The following is a 16,709-nucleotide window of genomic DNA, read 5'->3' as shown; positions in this document are numbered from 1 at the left end:
AAGAATGCTTTCAAAAATGGAAGTGTTAACAGTTTATTTTCATCAATTCTTCATAAATTAACTAAATGCAGTGAAGGAACAGAAGAAAATTCTAAATTAAATCAATATTTGGTGTGACCACCCTTTGCCTTCAAAATAGCATCAATTCTTCCAGATACACTTGCGCAGTTTTTGAAGGAACACGGCTGGTAAATTGTTCCAAACATCTTGGAGAACTAACCACAGATCTTCTGTGGATGTAGGCTTCCTAAAATGCTTCTGTCTCTTCATGTAAACCCAGACAGACTCGATGATGTAGAGATCAGGGCTCTGTGGGGGTCATACCATCACTTGCAGGACTTTCTGTTCTTCTTTAAGCTGAAGATAGTTGTTAATGACATTGGCTGTATGTTTGGGGTTATGTTCCTGCTGCAGAATACATTTGGTGCCAATCATACGCCTCCCTGATGGTATTTCATGATGGATTAGTATCTGCCTGTATTTCTCAGCATTGAGGACACCATTCATCCTGACCAAATTTCCAACTCCACTTGCAGAAATGCAGCCCCAAACTGGAAAGGAACCTCCACCATGCTTCACTGTTGCCTGCAGACTCTCATTATTGTACCTCTCTCCAGCCCTTCGGCGAACAAACTGCCTTCTTCTACAGCCAAATATTTCTAATTTTGACTCATCAGTCCAGAGCACCTTCTGCCATGTTTCTGCACCCTAGTTTCTATGTTTACGTGCTTAGTTCAGTCACTTGGCCTTGTTTCCTTGTCGGGGTAGAGCTTTTTGGCTGCAACTCTTCCATGAAGACCACTTCTGGCCAGACTTCCCCGGACAGTAAATGTCTGTACCTGGGTACCACTGGTTTCTGCCAGTTCTGAGCTGATGCCACTGCTTGAAATCTTCCGATTTCGAAGGTAAATAAGCTTGATGTGTTTTTCATCAGCTGCATTAAGTTTCCTTGGCTGAACACTGCGTCTACGATCCTCAATATATTAGGGGACAGTCATCATTTGCAAAGAAACAGCGCAGACAGACATTAAACAATCTAACTAACAAAATCTCTCAAATTGATAATCAGTTAGCCAATGCCCCATCACCGGATCTGATCAAAGAACGCCTACTTTCTCAGACAGTTATACTGCATCAGCAGGGTCTCTCCCAGACAAAGATTTCAAAGCAGACAGGGGTTTCAAAATGTGCAGTTCCAGCTCTTTTGAAGAAGACGTTGAGGATCGTAGACGCAGTGTTCAGCCAAGGAAACTTAATGCAGCTGATGAAAAACACATCAAGCTTATTTACCTTCGAAATCGGAAGATTTCAAGCAGTGGCATCAGCTCAGAACTGGCAGAAACCAGTGGTACCCAGGTACAGACATTTACTGTCCGGGGAAGTCTGGCCAGAAGTGGTCTTCATGGAAGAGTTGCAGCCAAAAAGCTCTACCCCGACAAGGAAACAAGGCCAAGTGACTGAACTAAGCACGTAAACATAGAAACTAGGGTGCAGAAACATGGCAGAAGGTGCTCTGGACTGATGAGTCAAAATTAGAAATATTTGGCTGTAGAAGAAGGCAGTTTGTTCGCTGGAGGCTGGAGAGAGGTACAATAATGAGAGTCTGCAGGCAACAGTGAAGCATGGTAGAGGTTCCTTTCCAGTTTGGGGCTGCATTTCTGCAAGTGGAGTTGGAGATTTGGTCAGGATGAATGGTGTCCTCAATGCTGAGAAATACAGGCAGATACTAATCCATCATGCAATACCATCAGGGAGGCGTATGATTGGCACCAAATGTATTCTGCAGCAGGAACATAACCCCAAACATACAGCCAATGTCATTAACAACTATCTTCAGCTTAAAGAAGAACAGAAAGTCCTGCAAGTGATGGTATGACCCCCACAGAGCCCTAATCTCTACATCATCGAGTCTGTCTGGGTTTACATGAAGAGACAGAAGAATTTTAGGAAACCTACATCCACAGAAGATCTGTGGTTAGTTCTCTAAGATGTTTGGAACAATTTACCAGCCGTGTTCCTTCAAAAACTGCGCAAGTGTATCTGGAAGAATTGATGCTATTTTGAAGGCAAAGGGTGGTCACACCAAATATTGATTTAATTTAGAATTTTCTTCTGTTCCTTCACTGCATTTTGTTAATTTATGAAGAATTGATGAAAATAAACTGTTAACACTTCCATTTTTGAAAGCATTCTTAGTTTACAGCATTTTTTCACACCTGCCTAAAACTTTTGCACAGTACTGTATATCATTAAATTTAAGTTTAAGAAAGAGTGGTGAGTGATCTGAAATGACAATTGCTTCGTAGGTGCAAGATATGACTGATGGAACAAACTTCTTGTCTAAAAGAAAATAATCAATACGAGAGAAGGTTTGGTGAACATTAGAAAAAAAAGAGTAAGCCCTTGTAGTCGGGTTTAGAGAACGCCATATATCTACAACTGCATAATCTCTAAGAAAAGTGTGTATCGCCTTTGCTGACCTGGAGGTAGCCATTTGTCTCTGAGATGACCTATCTAACATTGGGTTTAAGCATGTGTTAAAGTCGCCTCCAATTATCAAATGGTGAGAGTCAATGTTTAGAATGGATGACAGAAATCTAACAAAAAAACCTTCATCATCATAGTTAGGAGCATAAACATTGGCCAGCACAACAGGGGTATTGAATAGAGTTCCAGTCACAATAACATATCTCCCATTTCTATCAGCAATGACATCTGAAGCCTTAAATGAAACATTTTTATGCATGATGATAGCAGCCCCCCTGGCTCTGTTGTTGAAAAGAGAGTGAAAGGTCTGGGAAACCCACTTTCTTCTTAGTTTTGTATGATCTGAGAGAGAAAGATGAGTTTCTTGGAGGAATGCAATCTGTATAGGCTATGCAAGCTATCTAAATGGGCCAACACCTTATTGAGCTTACTGGGTCGACCTAGTCCTTTAACATTCCAGCTAGCAAAATTAATGCAGGCTCCCATACTTACAGGGGGGAATTATTGTTATAAAGATCACAGCGAAGATAAAACCATAGAGATAAAGTGGTCACAACAAAACATTTAGAGACATTTAGAAGAACAACACATAGAAAACACATTACTACATTAAACCCACTCTTCCCACCCCCCCACCGCCCCCCAGCACCCCCCAACATGGCCGCAGACTCGCTCTATATCCCCACATAAAGCTTTTACACTAGCTTTAAGGCTGCTTAACTACAGCTGTATTCAAACCAAAAACAAACAAAAAAAATCCTTTCAGGTGTCATGAAAATAATGACTGCAAGACCAAAAGCCTACAATTTTATAATAAAACACTGGATAAACTTGAAATATTTGTGAGTCAGGACTATCACCAACGCCATGTGTGAATAGCCTACTATGAACCATATTTTAAGCATTCACAGAGTGTTAACCATTTGAGAAAGAAAAAAGAGAGGAGAGATTAAGTTTAAACCTTTTCAATCAGAAGCCCGTGGTAGTCCAGCAGTGCCTATTCTGGGTCTGGAGTCTCTGACGAGGCTGATTTGACATAGATCATAGCCTTCTGTGGATCCGTGAAGCGATGCTCATCGCGGCCGGACATTGTGATTCTGAAAGTAGCGGGATGTCTGAAGCCAAACCGGGCACCCGTGATGTTCTGTAGGGTTTTCCTTACGCCGTTGAACGCTGCCCTTTTTTTTTGCCTCGCCAGCGGTCAGGTCTCCAAAGATATGCACGGCCTGTCCGTTGTATTGTAGACTCCGTTTCTCCCGAGCCAGGCGGAGAATATGTTCTTTAACGTGGAAGAAGTGGACCCTCAGAATAAACGGTCTGGGTTGTTGCCCCTGCTTCGGCTTGACTTTGGCTAATCGGTGAGCTCGGTCGATAAGTGGCTGTTCGCGGAGATCCAATAGGTCTTTCAGGAGGTTGGAAATGAACTCAGTCGGAGCTTTGCCCTCCTCCCCTTCTGCAATGCCAACTACCCTTGGGTTGTTCCTCCTCGATCTGTTTTCAAGATCTTCGCATTTGTTTTGAAGTGCTCGGATCTCCCCTTTGAGAGCAGTCACACTCACTTCCATGTCGGCTAAGGCATCGCTAGTCTTCGTAGCATGGTCCTCCACAGCAGCTAGTCTTCCCTCTTGGAGGTTGATGGTCTGTTGTAGGGCTCCTGTTGTTGAAATTATCTCTGCCTTGACAGCAGCAATATCAGCTTGAAATCCTTTGACTGCAGACTCAATTGAGCTACAAATGTCCGCTTTTAAAGACGTTATTATTTCACGGAGCATAGAGGTTACCCCCTCTTCCTCTTCCTCGTTAGCATGAGTCAGTTGGTTAGCAGAGGCAGAAGATGTAGTCCGCTGCGCCTTGGACTTAGATTTGCCTGAACCCGACATATTTTGAGATTGAAAACTTAAAGAAATGGCTTCGAAATGTGAAATAAGCGTCCTGTAACTATTTCAAAAGTAAAACATTGTTTAGTTGGTCTTTTTTGATCGAAATAAATTCCACCTGTTGGGAGCTGTAGAATATCACGTCTACATCACACCAACGCAGCAGCGCCCCTCGCACTATCCATACTTTTTAACAGACATACCTCTGCTATACCTCCAGCTATAGTTTTATAGTCTAATCTATGTCTTTTATTATTCTTATTTTTAACATGTGATCTAGCACCACTTTTCAGTTTACACCTATACTTACTTACCACACCAGCATCCACGCCATCAGACACAACAGCATCCACGCCACCAGACACAACAGCATCCACGCCACCAGTAGCCACATTGGTCCAAATAGGAATCCCACATGCCAGCAGCACATCGTCCACCTCAAATGACACATGGCAGACATGAGACACACCCACATCATTCAGGCCCTGTAAATCATATGTCATTTGAAAGGTCATGTTGTCAGGATGTCATTTTACCCCCATGTTGAGGTGCACAAGATTTAGTTTTCTTATTTCAGCTATTTGAATATTAGGTGTGCTCTCCATCCGTGTCTATGGCGAATGGTGCAGCGGGCACAAGATGCCCCGCCAATGCCACAAAAGCGATTCAGGCCCTGTAAATCATATGTCATTTGAAAGGTCATGTTGTCAGGATGTCATTTTACTCCCATGTTGAGGTGCACAAGATTTAGTTTTCTTATTTCAGCTATTTGAATATTAGGTGTGCTCTCCATCCGTGTCTATGGCGAATGGTGCAGTTGGCACAAGATGCCCCGCCAATGCCACAAAAGCGATTCAAGCCCTGTAAATCATATGTCATTTGAAAGGTCATGTTGTCAGGATGTCATTTTACCCACATGTTGAGGTGCACAAGATTTAGTTTTCTTATTTTAGCTATTTGAATATTAGGTGTGCTCTCCATTCGTGTCTATGGCGAATGGTGCAGTTGGCACAAGATGCCCCGCCAATGCCACAAAAGCGATTCAGGCCCTGTAAATCATATGTCATTTGAAAGGTCATGTTGTCAGGATGTCATTTTACCCCCATGTTGAGGTGCACAAGATTTAGTTTTCTTATTTCAGCTATTTGAATATTAGGTGTGCTCTCCATCCGAGTCTATGGCGAATGGTGCAGTTGGCACAAGATGCCCCGCCAATGCCACAAAAGCGATTCAGGCCCTGTAAATCATATGTCATTTGAAAGGTCATGTTGTCAGATGTCATTTTACCCCCATGTTGAGGGTGCACAAGATGTAGTTTTCTTATTTCAGCTATTTGAATATGTGCTCTCCATTCGTGTCTATGGCGAATGGCACAGTTGGCACAAGATGCCCCGCCATTGCCGCAAAAGCGATTCAGGACATATAATCCATATATCATTTGAAAGGTCATGTTGTAAGGATTTCATTTTACCCCCATGTTGAAGGTGCACAAGACTTAGTTTTCCTATTTCAAGTATTTGAATGTCATGCATGCACTCTAATTGTGTGCATTGTATAATGCCTTGTTTAATGGCTTTCATCAATAAGCTGTAGTGTTTAGTGTAACCCTCTTAGTTTCTTTGGTCTTCAAATAAGAAATAAGTTATTTCTCGAATAAGGCAAATGATATATGTATGTATCCCAAATGATATATATCCCCCTGAAAAAGATAGAGCCATTTTTAGAGCCATTGAAAAATAGTAGGCTACTTGTATCATGTAATTTGAACAATCTGGAAGGTTTCCACCAAACATCTTCATTAATTTCTCATTCTTACACATTAAAAGGCGAAATTTCGACCGTTCGGTGGCTGCATGAAATTCATTATCATTATTGTTAGGGATTCCCATTGTTAACCGCTGTGGATCCGTATAAATCGCGGGACTTTTATTTTGATAGTTTGGCTAACTTTTAGCCGTTTTGGCTAACAGTTTTCATTTCCGCTTTGAACGTTCTATTCCCGCTAGGTTCACGTTGCTTTATGACATATAGCTAACCCACTGGTTTGGTGTGGTGTGGTGTGTTGTGTTGACAAGAGCTCCGCGATCTGTTGCTTTGCATTTGTATTTACCACAAATTTAGATGAGCTCTGGCTGACAGGATGCATTTGTTGTCTATGCTCTCTCTGTTAGTTGTTGGTGAGTAGTCTCTTAACCTTGATATTAATGTTCAGAGGAGTTGACTAAATATGTTCGGTGCGACTGCGAATGGGTTGCCTTTTAATTTGTCGCTGTTAATTTGTCGCTGATTACTTTTAAGTGTGATTGTGAGTTGCCAATCGACCGTTTTATTTTATGTTTCCCAGGGCTTGCCACCACGACTGGCTACGGAGACGGTAAGTTATTTTGTAAATTGCTTATTTCTGATGGCATAGTGTCGTGGATGTCCACAAACAACCAAGAAAAGTGTGAGGAACGGTGTAAAACAATGCAATAGGCGTTTCAGTTGCTTTTACGGCTGGCTTGCACGGATGCGCTGCTTGACGGACGATTGAGGGCGTATCTGGTGCATGGGGTTGTGTTGATAACGGAGACTTTTATACACCGTTATGGTAGACAACGTGGAGGTAGAGAACGAGCATTAGGAAGGGCACACACACGACAACGCCACCCTGGGACTTTCACCCAGGGAAATAGTTAGGATCAGTGGCGGCTCCTGATAAAATTCTCAGGGGGGGCAATTTTTTTGATAATGATTAAGGCGACCTATTCAGTAGGTACATTAAGTTATCCGATTTACTCATACAGCAAAACCTTTTTGTCCACTATTGGCAGCAACCAACAGTAATATCTCCCCTCTTTCTACTTAGCTAGAGCAAGATACAAGTGGAACGCTATGGAAGAAAGTTACATTCAGGAGCCTTCATAAGCAAACATGATGTGGCTCCACATTAAATGATCCCACTTTTTCATTATCCACACGTCTCAAATGTTGTATGATGTAACATAGCTGAACAGGACACATGATATGTCCACTAACAACAGAAAGAAGGGGGCAACATACGTCAAAACCAACGATATTTATTGACTGATCTTGAAAGTATTGGCTTACAAAAGCAAAATAAGTCATCACATTAAAAATTATTTAAAGTTAGTTCACACTGTGAAACCTATGAAAAGTGACAGTGGTATATAGATACAGACCGCGTATTGCCTGTGTATTGCCAATTGCACTGTTCAAGGTTTCTTAATGCACATACTTGAAAAGGAACTAGCCTATTAAACTATGAAAAACACACTGACTGCCAGTTTCTCACTATTTGATGTATGCTCTTTCTCTTAATGGTGGTCAATACTAGTAACTAAAGAAGCACTATTTCGATAGTTTATAGATCTTCTCAGTATTTTCAAAATGCACGAGCTTTGCAAGAAAAGTGAGCGTTTATCATAGACCCATGCACATGTATGACTGCCGATTTAACTAGCGAGATTCAAAGTAACGTAGAGGCAAATCTTTTTCACACACTTCACATAGAGCATAAACCCTTGAATACTCCATGAAATTGGTTGCGAAATGTAAAAGGTCATCGTGATTTTTATCCAGATAAACCGCAGCTCCTGGCAACTTGCGCTTGTTTGACACGTCTGACAGACCTCTGACGGCAGAGAGCTCCTTTCCCAAAATGGCGGCGACGCGTTTCGCCGAGGCAACGGGCTGAAGCAGTGGAGGCGGCGTCTATCTATACATGTCTATGTTCTAGAAGGCCCAGTGTCGCCAACTCGAAATCTGATTGGTTGTCACAACTGTCTGTTTCAGTTCATTCAACTTAAATGAACTGAAACAGCCAGTTGTGATAACCAATCAGATGTACACGGGCCTTCAATGTGAATTCTGAAGGCCTCAGGGAAGATTTCTGTTCTCGGGGAAGATTTCTTGGAGCGTGGCAACACATGATAGCTGAAATATGATTGGATGAAAGCTCTAACATAAATTAACAACGCTGGAAGCTATGAAATGAAGATAATGGACTATGGGGAATAATTTAATACATATTTATGAAAAGAAAATATTAAAATTAAATGTATTTTATTACATTTATTTTCTGATGATGTTTAGGCCAGCAGAGAAGGCCTTGAAGGCCCTGACGGACCACCACTGCGTTTTACCATAGGCTTTTGCGTCGCTTACTTATGACTAGACTTGGAGGGGCTCGCCCTCCCGGAAGCCATAGAGAATGCTCAGCTCTGTTTTGTGAAAAAAAAACGCATTTAACATGGGAGTCAATGGGAGAAGTCTGGGGCGATTTTCATTTCGCACAAGATCGCCCTGAAGGGGCGGGGCCATTTGAATCACGACTCTAGGCTGACTGAATGACTGTTACCTGATTCGACAAAGACATACAGAGGCATATCAGACGGTCTAGTGGTAGAATCTGACAGAAAAAAAAATATGAAATTTACATTTACATGTAGTCGTAAATTAATTTCTACATTAGGAATTATCATTTTTTTTATTTTCTTCCTTTTCCCATAGGCAGTGCGTCGCCTGAATCGCCCTTATGGACGAGCCGCCACTGGTTAGGATACAATCTAACTAGTCCAATAAGGACAAACGGGCTCGTTACTGAGGAGGCAGAGACGTGGTTTCCATAAATACAAATATATGTGGTTTATTAAATGAATCACCAGATAAACTACAACAACACAGGAGTTTGTAGAGGAGATGGCAGAAAGGGCCATCACTGACAATAATAGTACTGCCACAAAAACAAAAAAGAAACGAGGTTTACCACTAGGGGCAGATAATTAGGCAGAGGGGGCGGTACCTCTGGGGGTCACACGCTACATGCATGCTCGGCACATACATGGACACACCTAGTACAGGTGAATTAACACATTACAGCACACAACAAGAGACACTACCATCACTGGTTGGGGCCATCACAAGCAGAACTATATTGAAAGCAAGAAAAAAAAAAAAGCTATAAACAAACTTCAGTGAGGGCTCACTTCAGATTGAAACACACACACACAGAGACACACACATCCAAGCAAGAGCCAACAAACTGAAAAAGGGGAGGCAAACATTGACAGGACAATTGGCAACACTGAAGACTAAAACCCCAACAACATTAGGCCCAATTGCCAGAGTGGGTTACATGGAGCGGAAAATCAAGAATAATGTAGTTACGCAGAAAATAAACACAAAGCAACTAACAAAATAGCAACAATAAATGGCAAACAAAACAAGAAAAAAATTATTAAATATGGTACATAAAAGCCACAAACAAAGGAAGCTGTCAGTGACAACGACACATTACACACACATACAGACAAACAAACTCACACGAAGAGCAGCACTAGTAGGCAGAAGCTGTATTAAATGGCGAGACGTTATGGCGACTCCACCACTAACTCGGCCACCATAAAGCCGAGGGGAAATCAAAGGAAGGGCTGCTAGGAAGGAGGAAGAGACGAGAAGCAAAACGGCAGCATTGTCAGCCACCACAGACAGCCCAGGCCAACTCCTACAAGAAGTGCAAAGCAGTTACAGTCAGTGGTGTAGTGGTCCCTGGAGAAGTGGGTATATTCTTAATTTTGCATTTTTTAAAGCAGCCCAAACAGCACAGGATAAACGCCCTGTTTTGAGAAGTGGGTATACGCAATGCTGACTGAAAAATAAGTGGGTATACTCCGTAGACCTGCGTATACCCTGGACTACACCACTAGTTACAGTAACACCAAACTCTGAGGTCACTAATAAATATAAAAAGAAACAAAAGTAACCTACTGAGCTTCAACTGGCACAGAACTGGCACAGGGCCTAGGAGGTGGCTACTACACATGAACTTGCTTAAACAATACTGTAAGGGTGAGTAACTAGCTGGCCCTCAAGGGCGGACAGGCGTTCATACACATAGTGAGAGGTTACGAACATACCTGCAAGTAAAGTTATGGTGATGTACATCTTTTATCTCAACAGTGTTTTAAATGTGCTTAACGTTTTAAGAGTGTCTTGTTTTTCTTTCATTCACTTTCTCTTGCTCCTTCCCCTCTAAAGACCTCTATAGATATCATAATCTGAGCGACGAGTCCATTCAGCACCACTGGGAAAGCAGGTTCCCAGTTCCCGTATCCGAGGCAGTCCTTGTGTTTATCGATTCCGACGACAAAGAGCACGTGCTCTTCAAGAATGGCATGGAGACTAAAGAGGCATTACAGATCTTTGGGGATCGAATAGAACTACAGGCAACAGAGCTTGGTGAATTGACGCTCACCATTGTGGACTTGAAATCAAGTGACGCAGGACGATACGAGGTCCACGACAAGAACAAAGGCCTTGCTGTTGTAATATGGCTCTCTGGAAGCAGTTGTAAGTGGCTGTTTTCATGTTTTTCATATTTTCTGGTAAAAGGCCACAGTTATTATGTGACTTCAGTGTATTATCCACACGAACCTCTCTCCATCTCTGCCCCACTCTCTGAACATATTCTGTTTCCACGGATACGAATAGGCTGATTCTGCAACTCTCAGAAAAGTGATTTGGCATTCATGTTTTTTCTCTCTTCCACACAAACACTCTATCTCTCTCTCTTTTACTCCCTCCCTAGATTCAGGTTATCCATCTCGAGACCTGGTTGTGCCCCTTGGCTTTGCTATTGTAGTCAGTACATTGGTGTTCTGTTGCTGCTGTGTGAGAAAGTGGTGTTGCAAAAAGAGCAATGCTCCAGTCACTTCAGGCACCGGACAGCCCGTCTTCGTCCATGTAAGTGGGTGTAGTTGTTGCTACCTATCGCTCTCTTTCACACTTTTTCTTTGTCACCCACCACCATACTGTCTTTCTGTTGCAGGATCCTGTTGTAATGTCTGAACCAGGCTACCTTCTACAACCTCAGCCTACGGTGAGAGACTCTGGCCCTACAGTCATAAACCTTATTTCAACCTCTATCTCTCCGTCTCTGTCTCTCTGTCTCTCCTTTAGTGCCTCCTTCCCTGAATATCACAATTTAATAAACCCAAGTTAGTTTCTTTGGGATGTATGCGATGTATCCTTTTACAAACTCTGTTGCCACTGTTGAACATGTAGCTTGGCATATAGGCATTGCAACAAGGAGCAACATGTTCATCTTGTTTTTCTGTGGATTGAGTTAATTTAAGCTAGAGTCACCATGGACATAAACCTGACCCATGTCATACACACATATGTAAAGTGTTGGTGGAATAATACTACAAACACAAACTAGCCCATGTGTTATTTTTTTTGTGTTTCTCCTACAGGTTCCACGTCCAGAGAGCCAACCGAGGTTGCAGCCCCCCTCTTCAGCCCACCCCTGGGACAGCCCCCCACCGGTAAGTTCAGTCATCACCAAATTCTACATTACTCAAAATCATTCTTCATTCTTTACACTACAATCATTTCTATCCCTTGATCTGCCTTCCCCCCTTAAATATTTATGTCCAGTCTACCCTTCATCACACCATATCACACTCTTCCCATGTTTCTTTCTGTACCTCTCTACCTCATATTCAGAAAAATGGTCTTGTCTAATTTTTTTCTGTCTGTCTGTTTTAGTTTTTGTGGCCCTATTTGTCACCTATGTCTTTACTTTTTATATGATATATTTTACATGTATTGTATCACCTTTTATCAGTACTTTTCGTGCTCTTGCATACTCCTGGTTGCTATTATCTGTTATGATGGGTTTATAGTTTTATTCATCCACTGAAACCACTCTTATATGCTATATTGAAAAAGGTGTTTTTGTTGTTATTGTTATTACAGTCTTACGATGAATTGGTAGGTCCTGGAGATTGCCATCCATACACTCCTGCTGCTCCTCCTCCTGAGGTACGTAATTTACATTTACATTTAGTAATTTGTCATTTAATATATGTTCCTAATGTTTATACATATGCACACCTGATCAAAAACACTGGTTGAAATGAAAAGGTACTGAAGACTTTGAGTTTGGTGTTTTAGAACTTCAGTAGGCAATGGAAATGCATGGATATCAGTTTGTCGTGTGTTGTCACCATTACATTACATTACCATTAGATGTGCCAAGTGTGTTAGTCAGGATAGCTGTGTGTGTTTCGCTGTTATGCCCGGCTCGTGGAGCAGTAGCATAAAAAGGTAGACACAGACAAAGGTCTATCTAGTTACAAAACGGCGATTTATTTAGGACAAAAAGTCAGTCAAACTGAAAAGTCTAGGGGTTTCTTGAATATGCGTGGATGCGTGTCGTGGGTGTGTAGGTCAGTAGAAGAGTTGGTCTTAAGTGTGTGTGCCAATAGCGGAAGCTGAGAAGGGGCCTTCCATGTAGCAGTCTTTATAGGTGTAGCAGTCTTTATACATCCACATCTGGCGCCAGGTGTGGATAATCACTGCCGATCATAATGGTTGTAGGTCCACAGCCTGCTGCCTCCATATGGCCAGTATAGGGAATTGCTATCCTTTACCTCATACTGGCTTGGTTTTACATACACACAACAACACACACACAACATCACACACAACAACACAACAACACACACAGCATCACAGCAACAAAGCAATAACAGACATGCACAAAGCAGAGCAGAGCATGACACACCCAGGAAATGATCTCTCCAAAAAATACCAAATGTCCCCAGTTTGATCCATCCCTTTCCTTCCGCTGACAGGCTCCGGTTGGAGGAGGAGAAGGAGGAAAAGCTGCCCCACCTTCTCCCCCACGTAGTACCCCACTGGACCCGGGCCCCCAGTACCAGCCTCGGGGATGGGGTGGGGGTCTGGATGATTTCCTCACCAGTTCTCCTCTTAACATGGACACAAACACAGACACATACGTCTACAACTCCGACAAACTCAACTGAGAAAAGCATCGTTCATCGTTCTTCTATCTAAAGAGAGCGTAGTATGGATAGACACATAGAGGCACTTAACATTGAGTTCAAATGCCTAGACCATCGGTGTACAACTAAATATTCCTGAGTTGAAAAATCATCTGATGGCTTGCATGTGAACAAGTGCATGCTAAAACTCCTGCCTCCAAAACGCCTTCACAACAATCAAGCTACCGTAACTTAAGAGATCCGATGTGAGTAAGCACCAAGAGCTAACTGGCTATCACCTATACTTTTCTGTAAGAGGAGGTCAGCTACCTTGACCATGTGCGCCTGCTGGAAAAAAACATGTGTTGAATCAAACTCAAGGAAACCTTTACCCTTGTTTTACTAGCTGATTTAGTCAGAGATACATAGATCTCTAAATATATGTGTTGCATATATATTATAGTTATAATACAAAACATTGAGGGCTGACTTTCAAGCCGCTTTGGACAGCTTTGATGGTCCACATAATGAGCATGTGACCATTTGTCATTTGAAACTTGTGCCTCCGTTCCCTTTACATATTTGACCCTAACCAAACTATCCATAATTATATATTGTACTGTAAGTCAGTCAAAAATACATCAGTTAATTGAGAACATTGGGCCTCATTCTCGACCTTTTTCTGTAATTCTTCAGAAATGTTTCTTACACGACTTCGCAAAAAAAACGTAAGAGAAACGCTTCCGCTGCATTCCCGCACGCTTGAAAATGTGTTCATAAGCACCCGAAGTCTTCTCAGCTGGGTTCCTTCCGATTAGCTTCTTAGATTGATGCGCGTTCTCGTGAAAGTGGATTTGCATACATACACGCCCTGCCAGCTCCTTATTAGGAGACGCAATTTTAGAAACGTGTGCTGTCGCAATTTTTTTTTTTTTTTTATTATTATTCTTTATTTCAGACACCAAGTTCCATATAAAGTAACAGACATACAATTATAATAAATAAATAAAAATAGAAATAAAGAAAAACAAAAAGATACAACACACATAATACAGTGCATTAAAAAGTATGAAGACATTTGTGCCAATGTCGTCTTAAGTTTGAGGTAAAGCGATAACAGCTCTTTAGAGGGTTGACCAGAGCCTCTACTATGCAGTTCTCAGACTTGTCCACTCGACACATGAAACCATACATCAGTTTTCTCAAGAGCGCCTCACAAGTTGCAATCTCCCGAATCCACCTCGTAACAGGTGTTCATTAATAAGGTGGATATATTGTTTAACGTTGAACGTCCGAAGTCCGTAAAACACATTTAAGTAGTCACTTTCTTTTTTTTAATCGAAAAATAGGCACCATAGGTGTGAAGACCGGTCCCAAGTACAAGTATAAATTGTAGTCCGTCCTGTCCTTCGAAATGGCCACCATAGGGGTGAAGACTGGCCACCAGTAGTAGTATAAATTGCAATAAATGCATGCCTTATTTCTTAGAGATTGAGCTTATTGTTTATTTATTTATTCACTTACATTTGCAGTGTTCATGTCATTCACAATCAGTCTCTTAGCAGACGCGGCCTTTGTCCAAAGTGACGTACAAGGGAGAGAACAGTCAAGCTACGAGCCTTATAGACCTAGTGTAACAATAAACACTACCTCGTATAATTATGACTATAAATGTGAAACGTAATTGTTAATGATATAAATATTCTCGTATTTATTATTATCATAATTATTTTAATCCGAGGATGTCTGTAGAGCTGTTGTGAACGCAATCACCAACGGATTCTCACAAATTCAACCGTTACTGTAATACGGAGTTTTTTCAAATGTCATTCCTCAACGCGATTCCTCAAATAACCACAAGATGGCCCGTGGAATTACGACTGCTATTTCGAGTTCTGAAAGTTGTCTGAAGTTCAGAAGAAAGCACAGAAGAAAAAAATAACGAGAATGCAAATGTTTTCATAAATGTTTCCGAAGTGGAGTTCCTTCTGAAATCCTTCGGAAAGTCTTCCCAACTGCTGTCGAGAATGAGGCCCATTGTACTTAAGGTCACTTTGTATGTAGTGGAGCTTTCTTCAAGAGCCCAGTTGTTCATCTGTATGTTCCTTTCTTATACCTCATTGTTGAGGTTTAATAAATAATCTTTTACAAACACATAGGGAAGGTAGACACCCTTTCAAGGCCTTAGTTTGTCAAATGTGGCCTTACCAGATACCACTATTGGGCACTTTTATTTTTCTGTGTCATCATTGTTACAACTTTATACAATACCTCTGTTCTGTGTGTAAAATTATATATATATCGGATTTATATATTTTATATTGCTTATTTGTATATTTCATTTTTACAACGCACATGAGCTTGTCCTCTGATTTTGTGCTTTCCTTTGAACCACAAGTAGAGAAAAAAAGTATTTTTTGTGTTTTAGTGAATACATTTTTATTTGAACTATTATCACTTTTAGCAGAAAATGTACCATAGAAAAAGTTGCAAGATACAAAGCAATGCCATCTCGTTCTTATGTTCTAAAAGTGCTATATGCAGTTTGTCAGGATCAAACAAGTTACCTGATAATTATTCATATGTGTGGGATGAGTCAAACTATAGTATTTTACATACATCTTAGCATTTACTACATGTTTCTTAAATTTGAACAAGGATAGGAAATATCATGTAGGATAGGAAAATGTATAACGGATATTAGGAAACATATGCATAAGTGCTTTATGTCTGTAAACACCCCTGTTTTTGATTATTTAAAAACTACATAATGCCCCTTTAAGGATTTCATTGCTATGGATCTTGGGGCAAGCTATGGATGAAAGCCAGCAATTAAAGCCTCTCTCAACCCAAAGACACACTCATCATAAAGTCCGTACTAGTATGCTGATTTCCAAGCTTTCAGATGGTCTCAGAATCAGAGGAAGATATATTCACTGAAATCCAAAGCGATAGCCATGTGTATTTATAATATATTTGGAGACTTGTGTGTTCTAAATGTGTGTGAAATTGTGTTTATACACTATGTGTGTACATAGTATAGATAGTTACTTACTACCTTAGCCTTACCGATCACAACACTTACTTTAACTGTTTCTTATTGTTACTCTTACAGTCTTCCTTGTTTTGCTTGGGAATCCTACAGCTGTAATGAAGTGCCTTTTAAACAATGGGTCCATTTATTCATGTGCTGTAAGTCTTTACAAGAGGGCCAAAAGGCTTGTGATTTCTTAAGGCTATAATGCTCTGAAGCCTTGAGCCTGAAGTCTTGGCTTCTCTTCACGTGACCCTGTGTTGAAATAAAGCTGTATTAACCCTTGTATTCTTCTTCTCAGAAGTTCATTTCACAGCTGAGTGTGAATGATGTTCAAACTGGTGAGCTAAAGATGCAGATAAATACATTTTCATCTGTAAAAGGGGCAGAAAGGCCACATGGGATTAAGTAATTGTATTGTTTCACATTTTTCAGACAGTTAAGCAAAACTCAGGCTACGGTACCACTAACCAACTCTAAGCTGCATGTTTTCAGAGAACAATATGTAAGTGTGTATGT

The 16,709-nt window shown here is 41.1% G+C and overlaps 1 protein-coding gene across 1 annotated transcript; it reads left to right on the top strand.

Annotated features, from left to right (window-relative positions):
- The first annotated feature begins 6,406 nt into the window (after positions 1 to 6,406).
- Positions 6,407 to 16,455, top strand: LOC308367255 (uncharacterized protein). Its single transcript, XM_080841107.1, has 8 exons — positions 6,407 to 6,541; positions 6,709 to 6,738; positions 10,404 to 10,715; positions 10,954 to 11,108; positions 11,194 to 11,244; positions 11,621 to 11,692; positions 12,126 to 12,191; positions 13,007 to 16,455. The coding sequence occupies exons 1-8, from the start codon at positions 6,505 to 6,507 to the stop codon at positions 13,196 to 13,198; spliced, it is 915 nt and encodes a 304-aa protein (XP_080697233.1). The 5' UTR covers positions 6,407 to 6,504; the 3' UTR covers positions 13,199 to 16,455.
- Positions 16,456 to 16,709: the final 254 nt, after the last annotated feature.

The sequence above is a fragment of the Sprattus sprattus genome, assembly GCF_963457725.1.
Source record: "Sprattus sprattus genome assembly, chromosome: 6".
In the NCBI taxonomy this organism is placed as follows: domain Eukaryota; kingdom Metazoa; phylum Chordata; class Actinopteri; order Clupeiformes; family Clupeidae; genus Sprattus; species Sprattus sprattus.
Note: the sequence above shows the minus strand (reverse complement) of the source record. Positions and strands in the feature narration are given on the sequence as shown.